Here is a 26268-nt window from a genome sequence, read left to right as displayed (position 1 = left end):
TTCATATTGGGAAATGTCCAAGCTGGTGACACTAAGCCACTTGAGCCTGTTATTATGGATCAACCCGAAATTGATGAGCTTGAAGTGCTTCAACTAGAACAGATTGTGTTTCATAAGGAACGGAGAGCGCTTGTCCGCAAGTTTTTTGTGAAGTTTAAGAATTACCCTGCTCTGGATGCGAACTGGGTAGATGAAGACTACTTCAAGGATTATCCAGATCTTCTACAGGTTTATTTGGCCGCTTTTCTGTAGTGGACAACAGATTAGTAGCGGAGGAGAATGTCTTAGTCCAGACTATACACATGTGGAGAAACACCATGGAAGGGTAGGTATAGACCCTGGTGTGTGTTCCAGGCATAGTTTCCACGAGTTTCGGAAACGGGGGTGCGGAGCACGGCGGGAAACGGAGTTTCGGAGTTTCGGCCTTCGGGAAGAAACGGGGAAACGGAGTTTCGGTTTTAGGGTTTAATACATACATATATAATTAATAAAAAACATTACAAAAGCTTGAAAAATACATCTTTGCTCAAGTTCAATGTCAAAGACTCAAATGATAGATCAAAATTCAGAAATGACAACTGTAGGCTCAAGGCTCAAGCCTCAAAAGAGTCAATACAAAACAAGATCCATCATCCATCATCCATCATCCATAATCCATATGTATAGACTATAGTAAATACAAAACATGATCAAAAAATATCCATGTGGCTGGCAGCAGCTGTTGGCATGACAAAATCCTAGAGCTAAGTGCTCCAAAAATCACTCATCAAGATCATCCATGCAGGATTCATCCTCCGACTCATGAGAGTCAGGCTCAGATGAAGAAATGGTAGGATTGTGGTCATCTGCCTCTGCTGAAGTGGAAGCGATGGATCCCCCCCTCTGCCTCTGAGAATGGGTGGTGCAGCGGGTGTTGTGGCTCGGCACTGTCAGCTCCTCATAAAGCAAGGTGTACATATCACACTCATTCCGTGGGATCTCTGGGATGAACCTCTCCCTCCTGATGTCGATCTTATCCACATTCACCTACGAAGGCTCCGGATGTCGGGCATTCCTCTCAAGGAGTTGGAGGTTGCAATGACAAAACACCAACCGCTCTAGCTGAGCGGTACTCAGCCTATTCCTCTTCTTTGTATGGAAGAGGGCCCAAGTGCTCCAATTCCTCTCACATGGACCCGAACTGCAATCCTGTGAGAGCACTCGAATGGCGATGCGTTTCTGTTATTGAAATGCACATACAATTAGAAATTAGAACTAAGTGGAAACAAGAAAGATGCACATTGTACAGTGTACTATGTAAACTGTAGTTAAGGGTAGTGAATTACCAACGTGGAAGCACAATTTCCATACTTCTCCCACCATGAGACAGGCTGTAGCTGAGTCTCTCGAAGCTTTGCAGTCTCTCGACCAAAGCTCCCTGTCTGGTTGCGAAAGGCCAAGAGATCATCCTCTATACATTTCAGCATGTGCACATTACCAGATGTCAAGTTCCTGATGTATGTCATGAAGCCTTCTTCTAGCTCCTTGTTCTCGTATTGCTCCTCATCTCGCCACAAAGGATGCAATACATGTGCTACTGCATGAATCGGCCTGTGAAACCAATCCCATCGCCGATTCCACACAGCCTTGATTTCATCAACCCTTTAGAGATCAAACCATAAGATAAAAAAGGACAAAAAACAAGAGTCAAGAGTCGAGACCAATGTAAAGACTCAAGAGTAAAATAAAGATAAGAAGTAAAGCAAGGGTAGCCATGACTGAGGAGACTTACTGCTCTGCTCTCAAGTAGTCTTGCTTGTTGAGAGCCTCCCCAATCTTGTCCATGTACTCGTATAAAAGGTCTAGAGTACTGCCCTCCATGTCTGTAATGCGTAACACTGTGTAGATGGGGTTGAGAGTTTTGATCAACCCCTCAACCTCTACCCACCTGGCACCACTCCTCTCTCATGACATCACGCACAAAAACTCTTGCCTTGGGGCTCTCTCTCTCATCCCACTCTAGCCATTCATTTGAGTAGACAGTGCGTACCAACTCTTTGCGGACTGGCAGGAGTCTCTCAAGCACAATGAACATGTATGCAAATCTGGTGGCTGCAGGCTGCAATAGCTCAAGAGTGCTGTAGGCCCGATACATGCTCAAGACTTTTGGCCTCTTCTTCACAAACTTCACCATGCTTCGTCCGGTGCGAAAGATGGCTTCAACCCATTGTATTTGACCTATGTCCTCAATCAATAAGTCGAGGCTATGTGATGCACAAGGGGTCCACACAATGGCTGGAAATTCATCCTCTAGCATAGAGCCCATAGACTTACAATTACTTCCATTATCTGTCACCACCTGCACAACATTCTCAGGCCCAACTTGCACTATAGCCTCCCTTATATGTGTCCAAATAAATGCACCTGTAACTGTGAGACCTGGGAGGGAGGCATCAATGGCTTTCAAAAACATAGTGCCTTTGCAGCATGACACCAAAACATTGTATACATTTCTCCTACGTACATTTGACCACCCATCACACAATACGGTGCAGCCATACTTTTTCCATGTTTCCTTCAAGGGCTGTAGCTGCACTTCTATGCATGATTTTTCCCGCTTTAGCTCTCGTGTCCGCAGAGCCTCAGATGTAGGGCCATCCCACTCGCATCCAATGCAGCTGATGGCCCTCATGGTCTTCCTCCATTGATTTGTCTTGGCCACATGAAAGGGAATGGCACACCGTATGAACATCCGGGTGAGCTCCCTAGTTGCCTCTGCAATTGCTTGCTTTTGAAATCCTGCTTGGATGCTAGCCCTTTGTACAGTATTTATTGGAGGGGTGCCTTGTGAATGTGATACATCACCTAGCAAAGGAGTCCTCCTTGCATGCACACCCGACACTGAGGTAGAGGAGAAATCTGATCCTGTGTCTCTGCCTCTGGCCCTCTTTGCTGCTGCTGCTTGACTTGAACCAGCTTCATGCTCTTGACCACCCATTGCTGTAGATACTTCCTCTTCGGGAATGGCCAAACGCTTTCGCCTCCACATTTCAAGGCTTTTCCGAACATCTAGAGGAACAGAGGGGCATGGCCCTACATCTTTGTTTGGAACATGAGCAAGATGGTCCTTCACACGGGTGACACTCCCCGTTTTGACCAACCCACAATATCTACATCTCCATTTCCTGGAGCCACCAGATCCTGCATAACCCCCCACTTGCTCCACATGCTCCCAAAAAGGATCCGGAGTCCGAGCCATGTTACTTAACTTACTTGTGCGGTTCGAGGTCCGGAGACTCCGACAGATTCGAGAAGTGGAGGCTGTTTTTCTAGTCCTGCAGGCTGCGAGCAAGGTGCGACTCCTTCTTGCTTGGTAGAGCTTAGATGGCAAAGGTGGAGGCCCCAAGTAGAGGTAGAGGGCGTGGTAGAGGGCTGATGTGGAGGTAGAGGCGTAGAGGGCAAGGTAGATGGGTAGAGCAACTCCAAACAGGCGGCGGAAACAAGCGCGCAAAATGCCGGCAAAAAACAGCACGCGGGTTTCTAAACCCTGGAAAAATAACGCCTTGGAAACGCCGTTTCTGGAAACAGAAACGTTTCCGAAACGTGGAAGGTGGGCCAGAAACGGCGTTTCTGGAAACTATGGTTCCAGGCATGGTTTAGTACATGTGGAAGGACTCCATGGAAGGATTGAGATCCTAGTGTGAGTTCCTGGCATGGTTTGCTACATGTGGAAGGGCTCCATGGAAGGATTGATATCTCGGTGTGAGTTCCTGGCATGGCTCAGTACATGTGGAAGGGCTTCATGGAAGGCTAGATACCCTGGTGAGAGTTCCTGGCATGGTGATGAAGTCTCATGGAAGGGTGGATACCCTGGTGAGCATTCTTTGTACCTGTATGGACAGTGCCCAAGACAGGTTTTGTACAAGATGAATAAGTTGGGAGATGGAATCTAGAATATTGTGCATAAAGCATTTGTGTGATTTGACATGCATGAATGACTTGTCTTAGCTACTGGACAATGCCTGCTATTTTTGCATGTGACTATCCATGGGCTCCGAGGACGCCTGGAAACCCTATGGACGCGTGTGCGCACACCTGTTTGGGACTAAAGTGGTGGTTTTATGTGTTTTGTAGGTGGTAAGTGACTCCAAACTCAATTTATAGCTTATATTTTTATTATACTAAGGTTTATGAGTGCAAGTGTTCACAAACACTCAAATATGGGCGAACAAACTATAAAGTGTTCACATACACTTAAGTTTGGGCGGATAGTTTATATAGTGTTCACATCAGTTATGAGAAAACAAGTGTCAAAAACAACGCTAGGAAGCGAACGACGACGTTGACCTCGCCTGCGAGCTCCGTTCCCCCCCCCCCCCCCCCCCCCCCCCCCGCGCTGCTTCTCGCCATCGCGCCCCCCTCCTCCTTTATTGCGCCGCCATCCTCTCCCCCGCCTCCTTCATTGCGCCCCTCTTCGCCATCTCTCCCCCGCCTTCTGCCTAGCGTCCTCTCCCGCCTTCGCTCCCCTGCCTCCCTCCTCGTTTCCGCCTTCTTTTCCCCCGCCTTCTCTTCCCTCGCCACCTTCCACGCTGCTTTCCCCGCCATTCCCCCCGCCGCTTGCTTCCTTCCCGTCATCTTTTCCTCCGCCTCTCTATCCCCTTCGCCTCCTTCTACCCCGCCTCTCTTCTCTCCCCCCTCCGCCTTCTCTCTCCTCCCTTTCGTTTCGTCTCGCCCCTCCGCCCACCGCTAACTCCTCCCCGCCTCAGCTCCCCCCCCACCCCCCCCCCCCCGCCCCCGCTATCCTACAGCCCTCCGCCTCTCTTTTTTCCTCGCAGGGCTATGTCCCTCCCGTTGGTGACCCCGGTTTCTGGCCTTTTCCCTCTGGAGGACTCCATGGAAGCCGCTCCGACTAACCCTGCCGATTCCGGTCTCCGTCTGGAGTTCACAGCTGAAGATCTTCAGTTGTTTGTTTCCACAGTTTCCGCTCTTGAGGCCTCCTCCTTGGTCTGCAAGATAGTGGGTAGCTGTCCGATGCGGAGAGAGCTTCGCGACCTTCTGCAAGGCAGCCTTGTTGGCGTGCCCGCCAAGATCGTCAGCGTAGATTTTTTGGGACGTGGCTACTACCAAGTGGATTTCGAGTCCCCACAGGCAGCTCAGATGGTGCTGGCTCGGAGCCCCACTGCCCTCCGCTCATCCCGGGCGTTCCTGGCGCGATGGACTCATGGTTTCGACCCCGCTTCTGACCCGCTAGCAGGCGCGACAGGTTTCCCCGTCACTATCTGCTTTCCTGGACTCCGTAGGGAGTACTTGCCCCTCTTGTCATCCATTGGCAAGGCGTTCGGGCAGGTGGTGGAGACGCCTCAGACATCGGCTTCAGTGATTGCTCGGGCAGCAGGACTCCCGGCCATTCGGGTTGTGGTTCCGTCACCGGAGTCCCTCCCGAAGACGATCCTTCTCCCTTGTCTTTCTGGAGGACATATGATACAGCGCGTGGAGTATTCGGGCCTCCCCGGCCAGTGCTACGCATGTCGGGAGATGGGCCATCTCGCACGCGCCTGTCCCCGCAAGGAGGCTCATCCTTCACGCTATGCCGCCTCTGGACCCCCTGCAAGAGACCCGAGGGGTGGCCATCCACCTCAGAGACCGGACATCCCTGGCTCGCCACAGCAGGCGCCATCATCTGACGAGCAGGCCCCGGCGGAGGATGCCGCGCAGTCCCAGGAGGCTGGCGAGTGGCAGGAGGTTCGCCGGCGGAAACGCCCGGCCCGCAGGGTCCGTCGCAGACGCCAGCAGGCAGCACAGACTGGCGGACAGGCGACTCCGGTTGGCGTACAGGCACCTACCCGCACTTATGCTCCTGTCAGGGATAGGCGGCCAGCAGGTCCCACCCCGATGGACGAGGATTCAGACTCAGTGCCCGTTGAGGCCGCTGGTGGAGCCTCCCACGTGGAGACCCCGCTCCCGCCTCCCCCCGCGGGGGGCCCCGCCCCCTCCTTGGAGCAAATTCCTGAGGATCCTGGGCCGCACTCTTCGACCCCCGGCTCCCCTTCCCCTCACCCGGAGAGCACTCCTTCCACCCTCCCCTCTCCCCCCCCAGCCCCCCCCCCTCCCGCCTCCCCCGGCGGCCCCCCCTGACACCTATCCTCTGGCAGCTGCCTCTCCATCCTCTCCTCGCTCTCCCCCCTCCTCGCCGCGAGCCCCCATCCCTCCCTCGGCCTCTCCAGGTTACTTCGCCAGACCACCCACTGCCCTGGGGCAGCGCAGCTGGGTAGGTCAGAGCTCAGTCCAGCGGCTGTTCCACCGCCACACCGGGCCGGTGGAGATGGCGATCCTTGCTTCGCCCGCCTCAAAGTTCTCTCCAGCCTCCCCTGGGGGGCCCCCGCGAGTGATGGGGCTACCAGTGGATTACGGTTTTTTCAGGTGCCTCCAGCTGGACGCTGGCCCATTCGAGACACTGGTTGCGCCCTTGCGAGTTTGCGTGGTGTGCCTTCCCTCTCGTTCTCCCTCAGTGGTGAGCAGCATGGTGGCTTTCTCCTTTCCTCTCAGTGTTGCCCCAGACACAGCATGGGATAGCAACTCTGTAGAGGAAGTTTTGCGTGATCAGATACTGGAGTTTTCTCACCACTTCAGTGACCTGGGGCTCACGGACCTACTGCAGACCCGATTACACTCAGCCCGCATGAGCTTGTTTGGTATAGGAGATTGGCGGGCGGATCCGGTCCACACCTCAGTTGAGGCGGTGCTTCTGATTCTCCTCCATGCCGCCCCGAGGGTGCAGCCTACCTTTAGATACATATATGCAGAGGATTGGTCTCACGCCTATGCCCTGGACAGGGCGAAGGCGGAGTGCGGCTGGACACAGAGACAGGTCACCCTCTTTTTGGAGAGACTCCGCACTCGGACAGACAGTGATTATTCTCCCTCCAAGCCGGCGCCCAAGACTCACAGAGTGGAGGGCAGATCATCCGGGCCGGCTGAGAGGGGTGAGCCAATGGAGGCTGCTTCACTTGCCATAGCTCATCCATGAGGATCCTCTCATGGAACATCCAGGGTCTCGGTGGACATCGCTGCTACATTGGTCGGGGCAGACTTCGCCAGGAGATCCAGAGGGCTCTCGTTGGAGGACCCATAGATATCCTTTTCATCCAGGAGCACGACCTTTCTGCCGGGCGTACCCGCACCTGCGGGAAGATCTTGCCAGGCAGGAGTCACACTTTTTGGTCACCGGCATATGGCTCCCAGGGGAACCAGGGTGGAGTATGCATCTCAGTCAGCGAGCAGCTTCTATCCGAGGTTGTGGACTCTGGCATTCTGGTCCAGGGTCGTGCGCAGTGGATCATCCTTCGGGTTGGGGAAGACCGCATTGGCTTCCTCAACTTCTACGCCCCTAATGGGGCGACCGGGAGAGCCGAGTTCTGGAGCACCATTAGGCAGTCCCTCCCCTTGGCAGACCACTGGTGCCTCGGAGGGGATTGCAACATGCTGGAGGATGCAGAGGATAGGATGGGGGGCAGCCAGGAGACCATTCATGGGCCGGAGCTCGCTGCCTGGGAGGAACTAGTGCTACAGGTGAGAGGCCAGGATCCGTGGACTCTCCCGGAGTTTGGCAGGTTGCAGGGGAGTCTTTCTTTCTCGCGCTCGGATAGACGGGCCATAGGAGTTAACCTTTCCCGCATTGACAGGTTTTACATTGATGAGTGGGCCTGTGATAGAGGTGGCACAGTGGGCATACTTGCAGGCTCCTCGTTTTGAGACCACTTTCCACTGCTTCTCCAGATCGAGGACCCCACGAGAGGAGAGCAGGGCCAGAGCGTCCGGATTCCAGATTGTCTCATAGAGGAGCCCGACATTGCGATCAGAGTTGAGCAGGTCTGGCAGGAGCTACAGTTCAGGAGAGGATTGGGAGCCAGCGATCTTGCCAATGGCTTGCAGGAGATCAGCCAGATGCTCAGACAGGCTGCCTTGGACCGGCTGGAGGCCTTCAGAGAGCAGGAGAGGAGCCTACGGAGGAGTCTAGCGTCCCTCCAGAGACTCCAGGAGAGGGATCCTACGAGCCCTTGGATCTCAGAGCAGATGGAGTCAGCTCGAACTGAGATCAGATCCATCGAGGAGAGGAGGGTGGAGTTCCGATTCCATGCTCGGGCTTCTTTTTGGACACATGCTGGAGACAGAGTGACTCGAGATTTCTTTGAGGCGATAGGGCCTCACTTCAGACGAGAGGGTCTCAGGTGTCTTCGGCAGGCTGATGGCCAGGTTGTGGTGGATCCCCCCAGGGTTCGGGCTGTAGCCACAGATTTTTACAGGGATCTTCTCTCTGCTGAGCCAGCAGACGATAGGGTGAGAGAGGCTCGGGAGGCAGTCTGGAGCTTCACGAGACCGGTTGTGCCGGCCCATTTGCAGCACTCCCTTCTCTCCCCCTTCTCGGATACGGAACTGGAGGAGGCTCTTCAGGCATTACCTCGGGGCAAATGCCCAGGAGAGGACGGTCTTTCGGTGGCTTTCTTCCAGAGGTACTGGGGCCTCTTACATAGGGGCTTCAGATTGGCATTCCAGGAGATTATGGAGTCAGGAGTCATGCCGGACAGCATGGCAGAGGGGTTGATCCACTTGATCCCCAAAGAGGGAGGAGACAGACTGGAGATTAGACAATGGAGACCGATCACCTTGCTAGGCACGGCCTACAACGTCCTAGCTAAGGCGATCAGCAGGCGGCTTCAGCCTCACCTTCCGGACATCATCCACTCCACGCAGACAGGCTTCATCCAGGATAGGAGCATTCTGGATAACATTTTCTCTTTCTGGGAGGCTACGGCTCTGGCTAGACTTCGACAGGAGGATCTGGCAGTGCTCCTCCTCGACTTCGAGAAGGCATATGATCGGGTGGACTGGGCCTTCTTGGAAGGCACTATGGAGAGGATGGGCTTCCCCCCTCAGTGGATCCGTGGGGTCTCTGCACTCTACACATCGGCTCATAGCCAGGTGCTGATACAGGGCGTGCGCGGAGAGGTGTTCCAGCTCTCGCGCTCGGTGCGGCAGGGGTGCCCCTTGGCGCCCTTTCTTTTTCTTTTTGTGGCGGAGGCCATGAGCACTTTTTTGACGGCACAGGATACAGGTTTGCGGGGCCTCCAGCTTCCCATCCGCACCTCGGAGGAGCTCCTAGACTCGGAGTTTGCGGATGACACTGCTGTCTATCTTCAGGGAGGTGAGGAGAACCTCCGCCGCTTCGCCTTAGCCATGGACAGGTTTTGCAAAGCTTCGGGCGCCTTGATCAACTGGCACAAGTCGTGTGGGTTGTGGGTCAGCTCTATGCCCCCCCCCGACTTGGAGGCCAGTTGACGGTTTTCAGTGGCTGCCCCCCGGCACTACAGTGCGTTATTTGGGATGCTATGTGGGCATTGACATATTTGGGTTGCTATGTGGGCATTGACATATCTCCGGAGCAGCAGATAGCCCCCCTTCTTCTGAGCATTCGGAAGAAGCTTCTGTGTTGGAGTACCGCTCGTTTATCTCTTGCTGGCCGAGTAGTTGTGGCCAACCAGGTTCTGCTTGCTACTATGTGGTACATCACTTCTTGCTGGGCCTTCTCTCGGGCGTGCATTGGCCAGGTGCAAAGGCTCATCAGGAACTTTCTTTGGTCCGGTGGCGACGGGCGGCCCGCCAGGGCCAAGGTGGCATGGGCGGTGATCACTCAGCCGAGGGAGAGAGGCGGCCTGGGCATTGTTGATCCTATTTGCCAAAGCCGAGCATTGCTTGGCAAGTTGGTAGTTCGTGGCCTCCTGCCAGGCGCTGAGCCGTGGAAGGAGTTTCTTGTTTCCAGGATGCTCAGCCGCACCCCTTCTCTTAGCGGCCCCTGGACCCCCAGCATCAGGTGGATCTTTACAGAGCAGCGATCCAGAGGAGTGGGCCTTGGCTTCGAGGAGCGTTTTGCAGCTAGCCTTCTGAGGGCCTGGGCGCATCTGAGGCCGTCACTCTTCCAGACTCCCCCGGGCACCGATGAGGAGCGCCTGAGGCAGCCTTTGATCTGGAACCCCTTGATTCGTCTCCCCAGTGGCCATATGGTTGGATCGCGGTCTTACGTGTCGTGGGGCCCGCTGAGCTCTGGCCCAGCCCAGTCCCTAGACGACTGGATAGGTTTTCAGCAGCTGCCTCTAGAGGCTCAGGAGAGGAGACTCAGTGGGATGAGGGGCAGAGAGTTGATGAGACAGGACATTGAGGCGGCCATCCCCCGGGAGTGGCGGACCCCAGTACAGGACCCTCCACCTCCACAGTGGATGGGTGTCTTCACTCGGCATGAGATCCTTCTAGCGGTCTGCAGCACAGCGGAGAGAGTCGCCCCACTCACTTTCGAGGTGGGAGAGGGTGGCCAGCTTCAGAGGACACGACTAGATTTGGATGGGCTCCAGGGATGTATTCTTCAGAGGGTGCGGGTGGTCGGCTTTCATCAGAGACAGTGGCATGTAGACCCCTCACCGGCCTCGATAGGGGAGGACTGTTCTTGGAGATTATGGGCTTGGGACATCAGGCCTCTTATTCGCCTTCAGTGGGATCCACGTGAGTGGTTTTGGCGAGATCCCTACTTGGCCCCTACCAGCCCAGGCATCCCCTTTTTTCAGTACACAGCGAGGCTGGGGCGGAGGATTCAGAGACACAGGATAGCGAGCACCCTGGCGGCGGCCGAGCATTGGCGGCGAACTTGGCAGCCTGGCCCTTTCCTCACCGCGAGGGGCGAGGATGTCACTTGGCACTACAGGCCTCCAGTTTGGCTTTTCTCACCTCCCACATGTACTACTAGGTAGCCCCCCCCAGAGAGCGGCCAGCCACGGGGGTGGAGCTCAGGAGTTCACTGTGTTTTTTTATCCCTCCTTGCGAGGTGAGCTTTGTAGCCTTATGGCGTTTTCTCATTAACTAATAGAAGGATCTTTTTTCTGGGGAAAAAAAAAAAAAGTGTTCACATCAGTTGGACTAGTTTTTAATGAAACTTGGCCATTGCTCAAGGGTGGGCAGCTCTTCATGCAATATTAGCTCCACGAGTTGCTAATCTGGGAGGGGAGAAGCCAAAAAGCAGCTAGGCGCCTACTTCCAGTTGTTTCTGGTGTGTGGAACACTCTAAGGTTTTGACAGGTGTCACTTTGAATGCTGGATAGCATCTCTAGGGCTGGTCCACTTCTTCCAGGACAGCATAAAGGCTGATCGCTTGCTCCCACAGCTGCTCTCTACACTTGGGGTGACCTGGCCAGCATGGTTGTGGGCTGAAAACAGTGCTGGTCAGTCCAATTCAACAAGGTTCTTTGCGACAAAATCAAAGGCAAACAGTATCTAAACCTACGTGAAGCCTATGGCTCTAAAGATGGAACCTTCGGGTGGCCAGAGCTAAGGTTTTCATGGTTGGTTATTCAGGACAGCACTACTGCTAGAGGTGTGATCACGTACTAGAGTATGGTTGTGCCCAAAGAACTCTTGGAAGGCTCAGATCGAGGCCTCAAGCAAATTGTTTTACATGTTTTCATCATATTCTGGATGTATCTAGTGCCAACCTGTAGAGTGCTTACTCTCTGGCACCCGTTCTCTTGTATTGGAGCACTCTGTTGGTAATAAAGATACCTCAGGGGGGGCTGGCCCAACTTCAGCCCCTAGTGTTGTGTCTTGTCTAGGCTTTCAAATTATTGTTTCAGTGGTTTCAAAGCATGTTTATGTACTGCTAGATGCCTATGTATTATGCCATGATGTCATGTATGGATTATGATGTTATGTATGTTCTGTGCACACGTTTCCGGATTGTGACAGATATGCTTTGCAGGTGGCCAATGGTATGATGATGGAAACTGCTTCTTATGGACACCACATGCCCTGAATGCTACACTGTCATGCATACTGGATTTCCTTATTGCAACTTCTTGGTGTGTATAGGAAGAGCCCCCCTCTGATGACAGCTTCAAGACACCCTTAATGCAGATAAGAAGAAAGTGGGAGTAGATGCCACAAGACCTGGAATGTGTTTACAACACAGGAAATGTGTAAGGTACACCAGGAATGTGCCAATTGCACCCAGAATATACTGGATTTAAGATGTCACGACTGAAATGCACCAAGGTCTAGATGTGCACTTAACTGAGCTTCCCTCCTCCAAAAGATGAGCACCTAGCTACTCCAGAATGTGTGCTATACTAGCACTAGGAACTTCTCTATATACAGCACCAAGATTGCACTAAAACAAGAGGGTCTAGGATGCTCCCACTTCACTGATTTCCCCTTATAAACAAGCAACCCCAAAATTCACACAAGATATGCCTTTGATTTTCACAAGAAGCTGATACATGCAAATAGAAATTGAGTCTATCTCTGTGTGAACAAGAAGTCGTACTGATCTTCCTCTTTTCTCTTCTTTATCCTCTCCAAAGTCATAAAGATATTGAAGCCTTTGAATAACAAGCACTCACCACCTTGGTCACCTTGCGGTCGCGTAGGCAGCTGAAGACCACCACAATCCAAAGAAGAGTGCAGGCCTCTAGGCAACAGCAGCACCTGTGCCTATCTGCAAAAGACCTCCAAGCAACAGCAGCATCTCAGCACCTCTGCCTATACAAGCTTGAGAGATGTCAGAGATCTTTGAGCACTCTTTGTCTTCAAATGATGGCTGGTGCAAACACACACACATCGGTCCTTCAAGACTTCAGACCGGATGTGTGCATCAGCAACTTATGCACATAGATGATGTCCCAACAGACCAGCAGATTGCAGCAACAATTGGCGGATTCACCCTCCAGAAACGGCCAGGCAGTGGTTGGTGGCTGAGGTGGGCGGACTGGGGCAGCACCGCTGAAATGGGCGGACCCTTTGCACTCGCACTGCCCTGGTTGGCTGGTGGAGGCAGCGGAAAGGGGCGGTGCTGCCCAATGTAGCTAGCCTCGCCCACTAGTGCCACCTGAACCGGCAAGCAACAGATGGCTAGGCCAGCGGCGCTCGGCTTTGAAGTGGCAGCAAAAGGCTCTAAACCGCCACGGCTGTGGCTTTGGGACAGTGGCAGCGGTGGCACTTGGCTCTGCGAGCGACGGGCAGCAGCTCCTCAGGTCTGATACCACAGTTGGTGCATGTCTTGTACAGAGAGAGAGAAGATGACAACCAGCCCATGAAGGGAATTAAGGGAGAAAATCACAGGAGTCGTGAAGTTGTGAAAGCATATTTTTATTAAAGTGGATTGCCCCTTTCATACATAAGTTTGGCCTTGGGCCCATATAGAAAGTCATTACACATAAGCCAAGTGTAAAGCTAGAAAAAGATCCTTCTATTAGTTAACGAAAAATAGCCACGAAGGGCTACATACAACCACAAAGGGTTAGATACCAACTTGCCTCCATGTGTGGAGCGGTGATCAAAGGAATCAAAGGTGGAGAAAGATGCACTTCTCCTCCGGCTGGCCACTCTATGAGGAGAAGGCTATCTCATAGAGGGAGGGGGCGGGTGGGGGGAATACCACACAGGTGATCTGTAATGCCAAGTGGGATCACCACCTCTAGCTATGAGAAAAAGGCCAGGTCGCCAAAGCCTCAAGAAAGCGGTGAGAGCCACCCTGCAACTTCCCCCACTGTCTGCAGAGGGTATGAATGATGTCTAGCCAAATGCTCGCTGCTTTCACATGCGGTGAGAGCCACCCTACAACTTCCCCCACTCTGTCTGCAGAGGGTATGAATGATGTCTAGCCAAATGCTCCTGACGGACTCCGCAAGTAGAGAGTGGGTACTCTCGATGGCTTCGCTACATCGAGCTCTCCATATGTGCTAGGCTGCACTGTTGTTACAAATCTCTTATCTCTGGCATGAGCCCGGAGTCCAATGATCAGTAGATGGGGTTGGGACTGGAATTGCCGAGATGCGAAGGTGAGAGACTTGAAGGGCTAGCCCCCCACCTTCCTCCTCATAAGCCATGACAACCTTAGCCTATGTGGTCCAAGCAACCGTGCCCCATGAAATGATACGGGTCGAGGTCCTGTCCATCGTGAAAATGCGGAGAATCTGCTGCCAAACCCGTTGAGCCTTCGGGCAATCCCAAAGACAATGTCAATGAGACTCCTGAAGGTGGTTGCACCTCGGACAAGCTGTTGGTCGACCACCAATGGCCAACCACGTGCCAATCGTCAAGCTCTTGTGTGCCATCAGCCATAGAAAGATGATCTTTCGAGGCCCAAAACTCTCCTAGAGCCTCTTCCAAAAATCTGAGAGGAAACGTTGTGAGAGGCCCTGTGACTGCCAATGTGCTACTGCTACCGGGGTGCCCTCGACCTCGGGCATCTGAATCCTGAGGCCTAGCTACAGAGTGTATGCGAAGAAAGGGGTTCCTTGTGTCTCCTCCCCATTAGCTGGATCACACCAAGTCCAATCCCCTGAGTCCCACTAGAGACCCGTGAGGGTCCGGCTCTCCCAAATCCATAGACGCCAAAGTCTCTCCCTAGCCACCTTGGTCGGTAGGGGATCAATGTACCACTCATGTGCCTGAAAGCCAATCACCCTCACCCTCTGTAAGGTGCAGCCACTGAAGTCATCCAAAGGGGGCTCTGATCTCTCTAGTCTGCCATGGGTTCCAATCGAAAAGGTGAGCAAACCACAACTCTCATACGCGCCATGAACTGCCAAGAGTATATCATACCTGGTAAAAACGCCAAGCCACTGCGGGGGGTCAGGTCTGGTATAGGGGTCAGCCACTCCTCTGAAAAGATGCAGGAGAGAGGAGAGCTTGAGCTCTTGCAAGCACACACACACTCACAAAACCCTAAAAGAGAACACACAAGGTGAGAGGCTGAAAATCTTCTTCTTCTTCACACAACACTCAACACACCATATACAAAGATAAGAGTACACACAATGAAAAGGTACTCAACCAAATACATACTAGGGTTCTATATAGTGTGAACCCAACGAAATGAGCTGGCGCTATAACTATGCCAGTCTCTAGAATGGCTGTCACACAGCCTGTCATCCCACTGGCCGCATATCACCCATGATCTCACCAACCATGCCAATGGTGTAAGTGTGGGGCCTATCCCCCAGGCGGGTCATCAGTATCCACCGCCTCACTAGATGAGCTCGATATCTCAACACTCCCCCTCGAGCTCAACTCCATCTCATGTACATCAAGCGAAGCCCTGAATCTGCGGAGCTTCTCTGTACCCAATGCTTTGGTGAAGATGTTCTCTTGCCAAAACCTTCTCTCTGACAAAATGGTAGTGGACCTCTATATGCTTCGTGCGAGCATGAAAAACTGGGTTCCTGGCCAACTGTATACCACTAATGTTGTCACAGAAAATGACAACTTGTCTATCCACTAATAGACCCAAATCTGCAAGTAGCTTTCTCAACCAAGCTACCTCACATGCTGCCATAGCAGCACCTCTGTACTCGACCTCTGTACTGGATAGAGCAACCGTATGCTGCTTCTTGCTGCTTCAAGTCACAGCAGCACTCCCCAAAGAAAACATGAAGCCACTAGTAGATCTTCTATCTGAGATACTACTAGCCCAGTCAGCATCTATGTACCCATGTACACATATCTCTGTCCCAGTTTCATAAAATAGTCCACAATGCAAAGCAGACCTCACATACCTCAGTATGCGTCTCAATGCATCCAAATGCGGCTTCTGAGGAACCTGCATAAACTGACTCACCAACCCAACAACATAGCTCAAATCTGGCCTGGTGATCGTCATGTAGATCAAGCTTCCTACTATGCGCCTATACATAGTAGGATCCTCTAAAATCTCTCCTGAATCTACACTCAACTTGTCATTCTGATCCAATGGCACTGAGATAGGCTTACAGCCTGTCATACCATACTTGGACAACATGTCCAAGCCATACTGGCTCTGCAGTAATCCAATACCATGTGGTGACCTAATCACCTCAATGCCCAAGAAATATCTGAGCTCCCCCAGATCCTTTATCTCAAACTTCTGTCTAAGCAAGATCTTTACATCAAAGATCTCTGCATCATGGTCCCCCGTAATGATCAGGTCATCTACATAGATGACAACAAGCACAACCCCTCTATCACTGTGTCTCACATACAGCGAGAAATCTGCATTGGCTATATGAAAGCCAATAGTGACAAGGTATTCAGAAATCTTGTCAGACCATGCTCTTGGTGCTTGTTTTAAGCCATACAAGGCTTTCTTTAACCTACAAACATGCTCGGGGTGACTCACATCCTCTCATAACCAGGTGGCTGCAACATATACACCTCTTCCTGCAAATCCCCATGCAAGAATGCATTCTTTACATCCATCTGATGTAAAGACCATTGCTTTGACACAGCCACTGCTATCACAACTCTCACTGTTGCCATCTTGGCAACTGGGCTGAAAGTTTCCTCATAATCAATGCCATATGTCTGCGCATATCCTTTGGCTACCAATCTAGCCTTGTACCTACTTATGCTTCCATCACTGTTATGTTTTACTTTATACACCCACTTGCATCCAATGGCTTTCTTGCCTTCTTCAGGCAATTGCACTAAATCCCAAGTCTCATTTCCATATAGTGCATCCATCTCCTCATCCATAGCTTTCTCCCAACACACATTTCCAACAGCCTTATCAATGCATGTGGGCTCTACAACCTGCACAACATTTGCCATGTATGCATAGTGATGTGCCACATAACCATCATAGGTAAACCTCTGCACAGAATTCTTCACTCTCCCAGATCTTCGCAGCTTTTCATTCATGGCTTCCATAGCCTTCTTTACACCAGGTGTTCTCATAGTTGGTATCCCAAGATCCTCATCAAGGCTCATCTCGGAGCCACTAGACTCTCCATCAACATGAGAATGCCCTGCAGAAATGTCAGGCATACTAAGGGACTCAACCACTTTCTCTTTGCCTTTATGTGATGTACTAATCACATTTGCAGGACTGGTATTATGACGCAGCCTGCCACTCCATGGTCTATCAACTTAACCACTAGATGAGGACTCTCCTGGTCTAAGATTGTGATTACTGACTTGCATTCTGTGCAACCACATTTCCACTCACATCAGTCCCAACAACTTCTTTTTCAGCAGCATACCAGCTGCTCATCTCATCAAAAACAACATCCCTGCTTACCCTCAACTCACGTGTAGCAGGGTTATAACACCTGTATCCCTTTTGCTCAAGGGAGTATCCAATAAACATACATTTTTCAGCTTTTGAATCCAGCTTAGTTCTCAGCTCATCTGGCACATGCACATATGCAATGCATCCAAAGACTTTCAGATGAGGAATGCACAATATCTAGTGCATTTTTGCTCACATTTCTGTCACGTGGAAATACATGCTTTGTTTGCTTTCCAAATTGGCATGCTTCACATATTTTCTGCATACTTTCAACTTTAAACTTTGGCAACCCTGTCACAATTCCTTTAGTCTGCATAGACTTCATTCTCTGCACATTCACATGTCCAATTCTTTTATGCCGAATGTTTGTGTTTGCAACAATTCCTGAATCATTTGCAAACATCGTAGCACTCACTTCAGGCATGTTTACATTCAATGTAAACATTCTGCCCACTCTGATATCTTTTGCAACCAACCTGCACACGTCTTTAAAGTCTTCAAACATAACAACCATTAGGGTTAAACCGAACCTGCAAACCCTGCTCAATCATCTAGCCAACTGAAACCAGATTCTTTGTTATGTTCGGAACATGAAGTACATCTGCAAGGTACTTCACTTTGCCATCCTCAATGGCACATCTCCAACATGGGCAATTGAATGAGCAGTGTCATCCCCTGTTTCCACAAAACCTAGTCTTTCAAGATTTTTCATCTCCTTGAACCACTCTCCATGACTTGTCATGTGGTTCGAAGCACCTCAATCAACGTACCATACATCATCTTTATGTGCTCCTTCAACATTTTCAGACATGGCATTAACGACATGCTGCATAACAAACAACCTTTCATTATCCTCATTGTTTCTGCTCGAGGATGCATGGTTGTTTTGCTATAATTTTCCATTTTGCATGTCAGCCTGCTTCTTATAACAATCTGCCTACACATGTCCATGCTTATCACAATAAAAGCATCCACGTGTATCATTATACTGCCTTTGCCAATTTCCACGACCTCTTTGACTCCCCCTGCCTCTGAATTGGCCTCTTCCACCAGCGTGTTGTTGTTGTGAATTCTGGAACTGTTGTTGTTGCTGCTCCTGGCCATAATTCTAATTACCTGTTCGGCCACCTCCTTGGCCGCGTCCACGGCCTCCTCTACCTCGTTCTCTTCCTGAACTTGTGTAGAAGGCATGTTGCTCTGAACTGTTTTTGTTTTGTGAACAATAGTCTTCACCCAAGCTCTTCTCTTCTATAATCAACATAGACACCAAACCTGTGAAATTGGGAATGTTTTCCCGAGTCTGAATAGACGTCTTGAACGCCTTGTATTGTGGCCCGAGACCACGTAGACAGACTTCCACCTTATCGTCATCATCTACTGAAACGCCAATAGATGCAAGGGATTCCACAATATTCTTGATCTTCAATGCATAGTCATTCATAGACATACTCTTTTTCTCCACAGTATGAAGTTCATTCTTCAACTGTATCTTTCGTGCCTTGGTATTCGTTTCATAGAGTTTTACCAAGGTGTCCCATGCCTCCTTGGGGGACTTGGCATCCTGTATGTGCCCAATCATGGTGTCCTGTATACTGATAGAGAGCCAATACATAACTTTTCTGGCTCCTTGGTTCCAATCCTTGAACTCTTTCACATCTGCAGCAATCGCATTGATCTCCGGTATCTCCGGTGCCTCTTCATGCTCACCTTCTATGTATGTAGTCCGAGTAACCCTTTCCCATCAGGAAATTTGTCAACCTGAACCTCCAAGCATGAAAGGTGTTCTTATCAAGCTTCTCAGTAACAATCTGGTTTATGCCATCATTTGACATCTTGCCAGACACACAAATTTACCAGAAACAACACTCTGGTTTGTCCTGCACAAACTGTTGTATTTTCTGTAGCGGTATTGTACTACACTCAAATGTCACAACCAGTGACCTCAATGTGCATACATACACCCAATGGCAACTGTTGACCTCCTTGCAGCACACACAATGTCTGCACAACCAATCTGTCTTCCTGCAGTTCTTAAAACAGAGTTCTGCAGAGAATCGATGACTTACCCGCAGTGCTCGAAATCGCCCGAGGCTACCGGCGATGACTGCTAAGGGACTGGCATGAGGTGATCCCAGGCACGAAGTAGGCTGGCTGCAAATCTGTCCTCAAAGGCTGGGCTAAAGCCGCGAGCCCGCACCTCTATGAAAATCCATCTGCGGCTTGGAGTACAGGCTGAAATCCGGGCCAAGAGGAAGTCCTTCCAAGGCTCATCACCTGGAAGAAGTTCTCTAACAATCAACTTACCCGGCAAGGTGTGGCTCTGAATGGCGAGGTCGATGATGCCTAGGCCCCCTCTGCGTCGCAGCTGAATGATCACTCTCCATGCCACCTTGGCCCGAGCAAGCCTCCCATCACTGCCGGCCCACAAGAAGTTCCGGATCAACAGTTGTACCTGACCAATGCATGCTCGGGAGAAGGCCCAAGAAGTAATGTACCACATGGTGGCAAGAAGGACTTGGCTCGCCGCCACCACTCGGCTGGCAAGGGATAGCCTCACAGAACTCAAGTACAAAAGCTTCTTCCGGATGCTCAGAAGAAGAGGAGTAAGCTGCTACACCAGGGAGAGATTGATGCCCACCTAGTATCCAAGATAGCGGATTGGAGTGTCCCTCGCGATCCACTGAAAAGCCTCAACTGGATGCCAAGTCGGAGCGGGTGAGGAGCCCACCCAAAAACCACACGACTTATGTCAGTTGATCTGCGCGACAAAAGATCTCAATCGCCTCCCCGAATCTCTGGAGATTCCCCACATCTCCGAATAAGTATGCTGCGTCTCATCTGCAAACTCAGAGTCCAACAGCTCCTCCTAAGTACAGATGGGGAGACACAATCCTTCGAGCCCCATTTCCTGAGCTGAGAGAAAACTGCTCATGGCCTCGACTACAAATGCCAATGGACAGCCCTGCCAAACCGAGCGAGAAAGGGAAAATCTATCACCTTGGCTCCGTGAATGAGAATCTGACTGTGAGAGGTTGAGTAGAGGCCCGAAACACTGCGGATCCACTCCGCAAGAAATCCCATCCAACACATCGTGCCCTCCAGAAAGCTCGAGTCAACTCTATCATATACTCTCTCAAAATCTAGCAGTAGCACAATAAGGTCCTGCTCGTATCTTGGCCGAAGTTGTTGCCTCCCAAAAAGTGAAGATATTGTCCAGAATGCTCTGATGCTAAACAAAACCTGTCTGAGTGTCATGGATCAAGTCGGGGAGGAAAGGCTGAAGTCTCTAGCTGATGGCCTTGGCCAAAATCTTGTAGGCGGTCTCCGAACGCTCCTCTCCTGCTCGCAAAATCTTGCCAATCTGCTCTATGCTGCCTCTTGCAAAAAACTATTGATCTCCCCAAGGCCGGCATCCAAGGTACACGCGGCTGAGCCTAAGATGAAATCCAGTCCCTCCAATATCTGCTCTATCCTGCTGCAAATCTTTGGGTCCTAAATGAGGCTGTCCGGGATCCTAGTGCTCGCATGCCTGTCCTGCCTCCAAGGGTCCTCCAAGGAAAGAATAACCGGAGCATGATCAGAGAAGGCGGTGTCCGCCAAGATACCAACCATACCTCCGCGACCACAAGCCCACCCATCCACATAGGATCTATCAAGTCGAGAGAGGTTGGGACCGGTGCTGCTCCTATCAAAATGCGAGAAGCACAGGCTCCCAGGGCTACGCCCAGACTCTGGCACGTGCCAAGGGTCGTGACCCCCAAGTGCCAAGATCAACTCCTCCCAAGCAAAGTACTCTGCACTTGAGACTATAGTCATGCCTTCTCCGAGTCTGTCCTCTACTGACTCAATTATGTTCAAGTCTCCACCCATACACCAAAGGTCAGCTTGAGGAAGGGACTAACGGATCGTCACTCATGCTTCAGAAGGTGGCTCTATCTGCTTCTACGACGTTCACGGCATAAACATTGAGGAAGCCCACACAATCCTCTCCAATCCTAATGGTAACCCACTGAGCACACCCACTGACTATGGCACTTGAGTGACGAGTCATCCACTGCCGGCAAGAGCTCCTCACTAACAAAGATACAAACTTTCCCCTGCATCCCGGAGGGGCCAAAAGAGGGAGACCAGAAACTGTGACTCCTCCCAAGTAAAATCTTCCCACAACGGCGGGTACGCCCCTCAGAAAGATGGTGCTCCTGTAGAAAGAGAATGTCGATGGGTCCCCCAACTGTAGCCTCTGAAAGCATTGAGGCTCCCCAAACCCTGAATGTTCCATGACGCTATCCGCATATCAATCTCTGTGGGAGGCGGAACTATCGGAACTGCTCTCCACTTGAAGAGTCTTGGACGTGGGTTTCGACACGGAATATTCTCAGTCGGTCCTCGGGCGAAGGCACGCCAAGTGGGCGTAGATTCTGTCCTCCATGTGCCTCCACTCTATCCAAGCACAAGGGTAGGCATACTCTAAACTCCATCGATCAAAATGAAGATATTTGTAGGAAGGGGGAAGTGGTACTGCAACTGATATATGAAGGAACACAAAAAGTAGCACCTCCAGGCTGGAGGACACCACCTCCACGTCTTGGTCTTTGAGGCCTGAGCCTCCTAGCTCCATCCGAGCCACGGGCTAGAGATGGGTGAGTACGCCAGTGATGCGCAGATCACAAAGATGGTGCGAGAGCTCTCTTGCCTATCCCTGGGGCTGTGCTCAAGGGAAAGGAGAAGATCATCGCGCCACTCTCTATTGGGAAAGTATTCAATAAGAGGAATTATTGTTCAAAGATGGCAAGGTTTGTGTGCTTAGTGATCACGATGTCCAAGCTTTAATATTGTAGGAGTGCCATGGTACACCTAGTGCGGAACACCGAGGCATACATAGAACGTCGGCCTTAGTTGGCCGGCATTTTTACTAACCACGCATGAAATCCTTTGTTGGGGATTATGTGCGTAAGTGTACCCTCTGCCAGCTCAACAAAGCTGAAAGGCTTAATGCGAGAGGGTTGTTACATCCTTTACAAATTCCTAAAAACAAATGGCAAAGTGTCTCGATGGATTTTGTAGTTGAATTACCCCAAACTAGTAGGGGCCATGACTCAATCTAGGTAGTAGGAGAGACCAATTGACGAAGATGGCTAGATTTATCCCTACCAAGTCGATGGTAAAGAGTCACCAGTTGGCTCAGCTCTTTGTGGAGCACTTGTATAAGCTCTATGGACTGTCACAGGAGTTGGTCAGTGATCAGGGTCCCAAAATCACTACACAATTTTGGCAATCAATGTTCTCTAGGTTGGAAACATGCTTGAGCATTCATCTTTGGATCATCCCTAGTCGGATGGTCATACAGAGAAGACAAACCAAACCATGGAGGATATAATGAGGACGTATGCCACCAAAAGACAATCTGAGTGGAAAAGGTACCTTCCACACATTGAGTTTGCTTATAACAGTAGTAAGCATACGGCTATTGGTTTTAGCCATTTATGCTTATGTACGGTTATCGCTTATGTACAGTTATCAACCGGACTCACCCATTGTCGTAGGACTACGGGGAGTCAAGTTGCAATCAACAGTAGATTCCTTGTAAGATATGTAGAATATGCTGAAAGTAGCAAGGGAAAGCGTAAGAATGCTCAAGATTGCACTCAGTTTTACACTAACCAATGACGAACCCTAAGAGTTTTACGAGAGGGCATGTGGGTGTATCTTATAGTCCCAAAGGACTCTAAGACAATCAGGAGTGGCAAGCATTACAAGTTATCTTCATGATGTTGTCGTCCTTACCAGATCACAAAGAAGATTAGTGATGTGGCTTAATGGTTAGCACTACCTACTGGAAGCAAGTTTCCCCTTGTATTTCACATCAGCCATTTGAAAGCACCTCTCGTTGACAGTGATGAGATTGTGCTAGTGGAGGAGATCCCCAACCTCGAGGACATGACTAGGTATATTTCTATGGAACCCGAGTTGGTTTTGGATCAATGTACTAGACGGTATCGGCATACCATCTATTATGACTACTTGCTCAGTTGGAAGGGACGGTCTAAGGTCAAGGCTACATGGGAGTCAGTATGTAGTCTGAAGAGTCGCTTCCCCAGGTTCATTGCTGACGACATCAATGATTCTTAAGGGGGGGAGTCTGTGACGTCCAAAGGGTCATCAAGGTTAGGACCTTAATGTAGGGTTAACCATAGCTTGGGGTTAGGCATCTTCAGTGGAGGAGTTAGTAGCTTTTATGAGAGGTGCTATATTTGGCTCTTGGTTTATATAAGGCCTATATAAGTGACTTTATGAGTCGGTTTGAAGGAAAGCTTAGACTTGAGATCTTGATACTACTCCGTGCTTACATCCAATTGGGTGTGTGGACTGGTGGCACGGGACGCCAGGGACTTTGCACGTGGAGCCGTCTCTCGTATGCTAATATTCCCCTATGCTCGGGGGTGAGCCTAAATGGCTCTATGGTTGGGCAGTGAGCTAGATGCTTGTTAGCCTGGGGGGCTTTAGAGTCAGTGCCACATCAATGAAAGGGCAGGTTGGCCATGGCGATGGCAAAGATTGAGCGGCCGAGCCTGCAAGCACAAGCCATCAGAGCAGGACTGTGTGATTGCAATACCCTCCATAGACCTCACTTCATTGGGGCAGTCTTTCCTCCTGCAGATGAGGTGGTGGGGGGATGCTCACATACCTATAGCCGAATGTGTTTTCAGATCCACCACGCCCTCTTTCTAATACCACTTTAATGATCCCTTTTCTTTGCTTGATGGTGGCAACCTACACACCTATCGGTTCCCAGGGTGAATGAACCCCAGGCATCAAGACCTGGATCAAAGCTTACTTAGATCAAGCCTTAAAATTGGAAAGCGTGTAATCGAGGTAAAGATTTGTAACCCTTATCCTATGTGTGTGTATCTTTTTTATTTTCCTGAACTTTTACACAAGACCTGAACCACAATTCAAAGGGTAAGAACGTTTGTGGATGGTTTGTAACCACCAGCGCATGCCAATGCCTGTGAGCACTGGACTGAGTGTCAGGACGTTTCGATGGTTCATATACATGGTTTCTAATGTGAGTAATGGAGTCAGATGTAGTTACATGTTCATCTGCACGACATGATTTGTGTATACAGTACAAACACTATATTATTTCAGTATTCATGTTTAACTTATACATATAAATCCTCAAAAAAAGATGTAGCTTAAAGAGCAACTTACTCTATAGCAGATGGGGGTTTTTCATTCTCTTCATAGAGCCCCACAAGCACTGCCATCAAAATACAAACAGGAGATGAGTTTCCACTATAATTACTGCACACTTATTTTGTGTTTTGTGTTTGTGGTGCTTAAGTCAACCTTCTAGTCATGGCAAGGTTTGGATTGTCTTCTTAATACAGAAAGCAATGAATGCAAGCAAGCCAAATTGATCTATCAGCAATTACTTCCAATAGTTCCAAATCCACAATCTTGATATCATTGGCATGTTCTTGTTTATTTGTCACATGCATCAAGCATCAGTTCTGTGTCATGACCATGTATAGGGTTGAGGGATAAGGAGGCAAGTTCGAACCTACTGTAGACACCGGCAGTTAAGCCGATCCTATTGAGATGTGCACACATGTGAAAGGATGATTAGTGCCTAGAGGCAAAAGGCATATGAGAACCAAAGAGCAAAGGAAGACTAGTGTTAGATACAATCATTATCGAACAATTTTGAAGACCGGTGTTAGATACTCTAATTATTGGACAATTTTTGTACAATTTTGGACATTTTTGTTGAGGGCAGAATTAGCATAAAGCAGGTTGGGACAGGTTTGAAGAAGTTTTGGGCAGCCTCGGAGCACTCTAAAGTAGCCTTGACCAAGCTTCCACAACCAGCAAAGACATAGGCATGTGAACACACCCTTACGGGGGTGGAAAAGGGGGGAGGGTCCCCCATTTCAAAACACCATCTTCTAGTCTACAACCCAACTAGGCCCCCGATTCCCTCCATTTTTCATTATCTTCCACTCCAACCCCCAAATAAAACAAAACACACCCCTCAAGACCTCTTCAGCAACCTGATTATCAGATGCAAAAGCCTTGTACCTAGATTATTGAGTTGATTGTACAATTACTATTGCGCATTTATTTGAGAGAAGAAAGAGGAGAGAGATAGAGACACCAGATTGGGTCCCAAAACCCACTAAAAGGCCCCATCTTTCGGTGTATTTGCTTGTATTAGGAAATTGGAATATGTACAATGAATCTTTAAATTTCTCCTTCCCTCCTAGTTGGCCTTTTCCTGTGGTGTCCAAACAGTCCATTTGTTTTGCTTTTTTTTTCTGGGAAAAAGATCCTTCTATTGATTACCGAGAAAAAACTGCCAAAATGGCTAATTACAAACCTGTCTCCGAAGGGGAAACGTGAGACAAGATGAACAAAGGGGAGGATACACTTCTCATACAATGGGGGGAGGGAGAAAACCACACAGGTGGTCTGTAATGCCAAGTGGGCTCGCTACCACTATCTATAAGAAAGGGCCCATGCCGCCAGATCCTCAAGAAGGCCTCCCGACGCTTCCTCATGCGGTCTGAGCCGCCCTGAAGTTGCCCACACTGACCTCGGAGGGTATGAATGATATCAAGCCAGATGCTCCAAATAGACTCCACGGGTGGGGTGAGGGAGCCTTTCATGGCTTCACTACATCGAGCTCTCCATATATACCACATGGCTATACTACTACAAATCTCCCATCTCTTGCTAGAACCTCGGGTCCAACGACCAGCAGGCTGAGCTGGAACTGACATAATGGTAATACAAAGGTGAGGGACCTGAAGGGCTAGTCCCCTACCTTCCTCCTCGTACGGCATGATGATCGTGGCCTAGTGACCCTAGCAACAATGCCCCACGTAACAATACGGGCAGGAGCCCGATCCATAGTGAAAATGCGTAGGATCCTCTACCAAATCTGCTGGAACTTTGGGCAATCCCAAAGACAATTGACACTGAGACTCCTGGGGATGGCCACATCTCTGACATAATGTTGGTCTTCCCCCAATAGCCAACCAAGTGCCAACTGCTAAACTCCTGTGTGTCAGCTGCGACATAAAAAGAGTCACCTTCCGCGGCTGAAAGCTGTCCCACAACCCCTTCCAGAAATCTGAGAGAAAATGCGGCGGGATGCAGTGGGACTGCCAATGGGTGGAGTGCTCTCCACCTTTGACATCTGA

General features: G+C 50.2%; 2 protein-coding genes across 4 annotated transcripts in view; both read right to left on the bottom strand.

Annotated features, from left to right (window-relative positions):
* The window catches only part of LOC147637352 (c-Myc-binding protein), a 124986-nt gene that overhangs the window by 12538 nt on the left and 86180 nt on the right, over window positions 1-26268 (bottom strand). For all 3 annotated transcript variants that reach the window (XR_015266028.1, XM_086799139.1, XM_086799138.1), the window contains exon 3: window positions 24275-24323. Coding sequence is in view for 2 of the 3 variants with exons in the window: in XM_086799139.1 (XP_086655265.1) it covers window positions 24275-24323 (49 nt within the window). In the remaining variant the exon portion in view is untranslated. The remainder of the gene's footprint in view (window positions 1-24274; window positions 24324-26268) is intronic.
* On the bottom strand, window positions 537-3238 carry LOC147637354 (uncharacterized). The gene is made up of 4 exons (XM_086798822.1): window positions 2034-3238; window positions 1772-1927; window positions 1326-1641; window positions 537-1218 (listed from the first exon to the last, which is right to left on the bottom strand). The coding sequence occupies exons 1-4, from the start codon at window positions 3236-3238 to the stop codon at window positions 1027-1029; spliced, it is 1869 nt and encodes a 622-aa protein (XP_086654948.1). The 3' UTR covers window positions 537-1026.

This window comes from Cibotium barometz, chromosome 6 (assembly GCF_041138505.1).
Source record: "Cibotium barometz isolate CiBa-2024 chromosome 6, ASM4113850v1, whole genome shotgun sequence".
NCBI lineage: Eukaryota > Viridiplantae > Streptophyta > Polypodiopsida > Cyatheales > Cibotiaceae > Cibotium > Cibotium barometz.
Note: the sequence above shows the minus strand (reverse complement) of the source record. Positions and strands in the feature narration are given on the sequence as shown.

Bases quoted from the DNA above. Each gene is read 5' to 3' on its own strand.
- LOC147637354 (XM_086798822.1), bottom strand. From the start codon at position 3,238: ATGGCTCGGACTCCGGATCCTTTTTGGGAGCATGTGGAGCAAGTGGGG. The intron at 1,928-2,033 runs GTTGGTACGCAC...GAGTGGTGCCAG, and splicing joins CTCCTGCCAGTCCGCAAAGA to GTGGGTAGAGGTTGAGGGGT. The intron at 1,219-1,325 runs GTAATTCACTAC...TTTCAATAACAG, and splicing joins GAAATTGTGCTTCCACGTTG to AAACGCATCGCCATTCGAGT.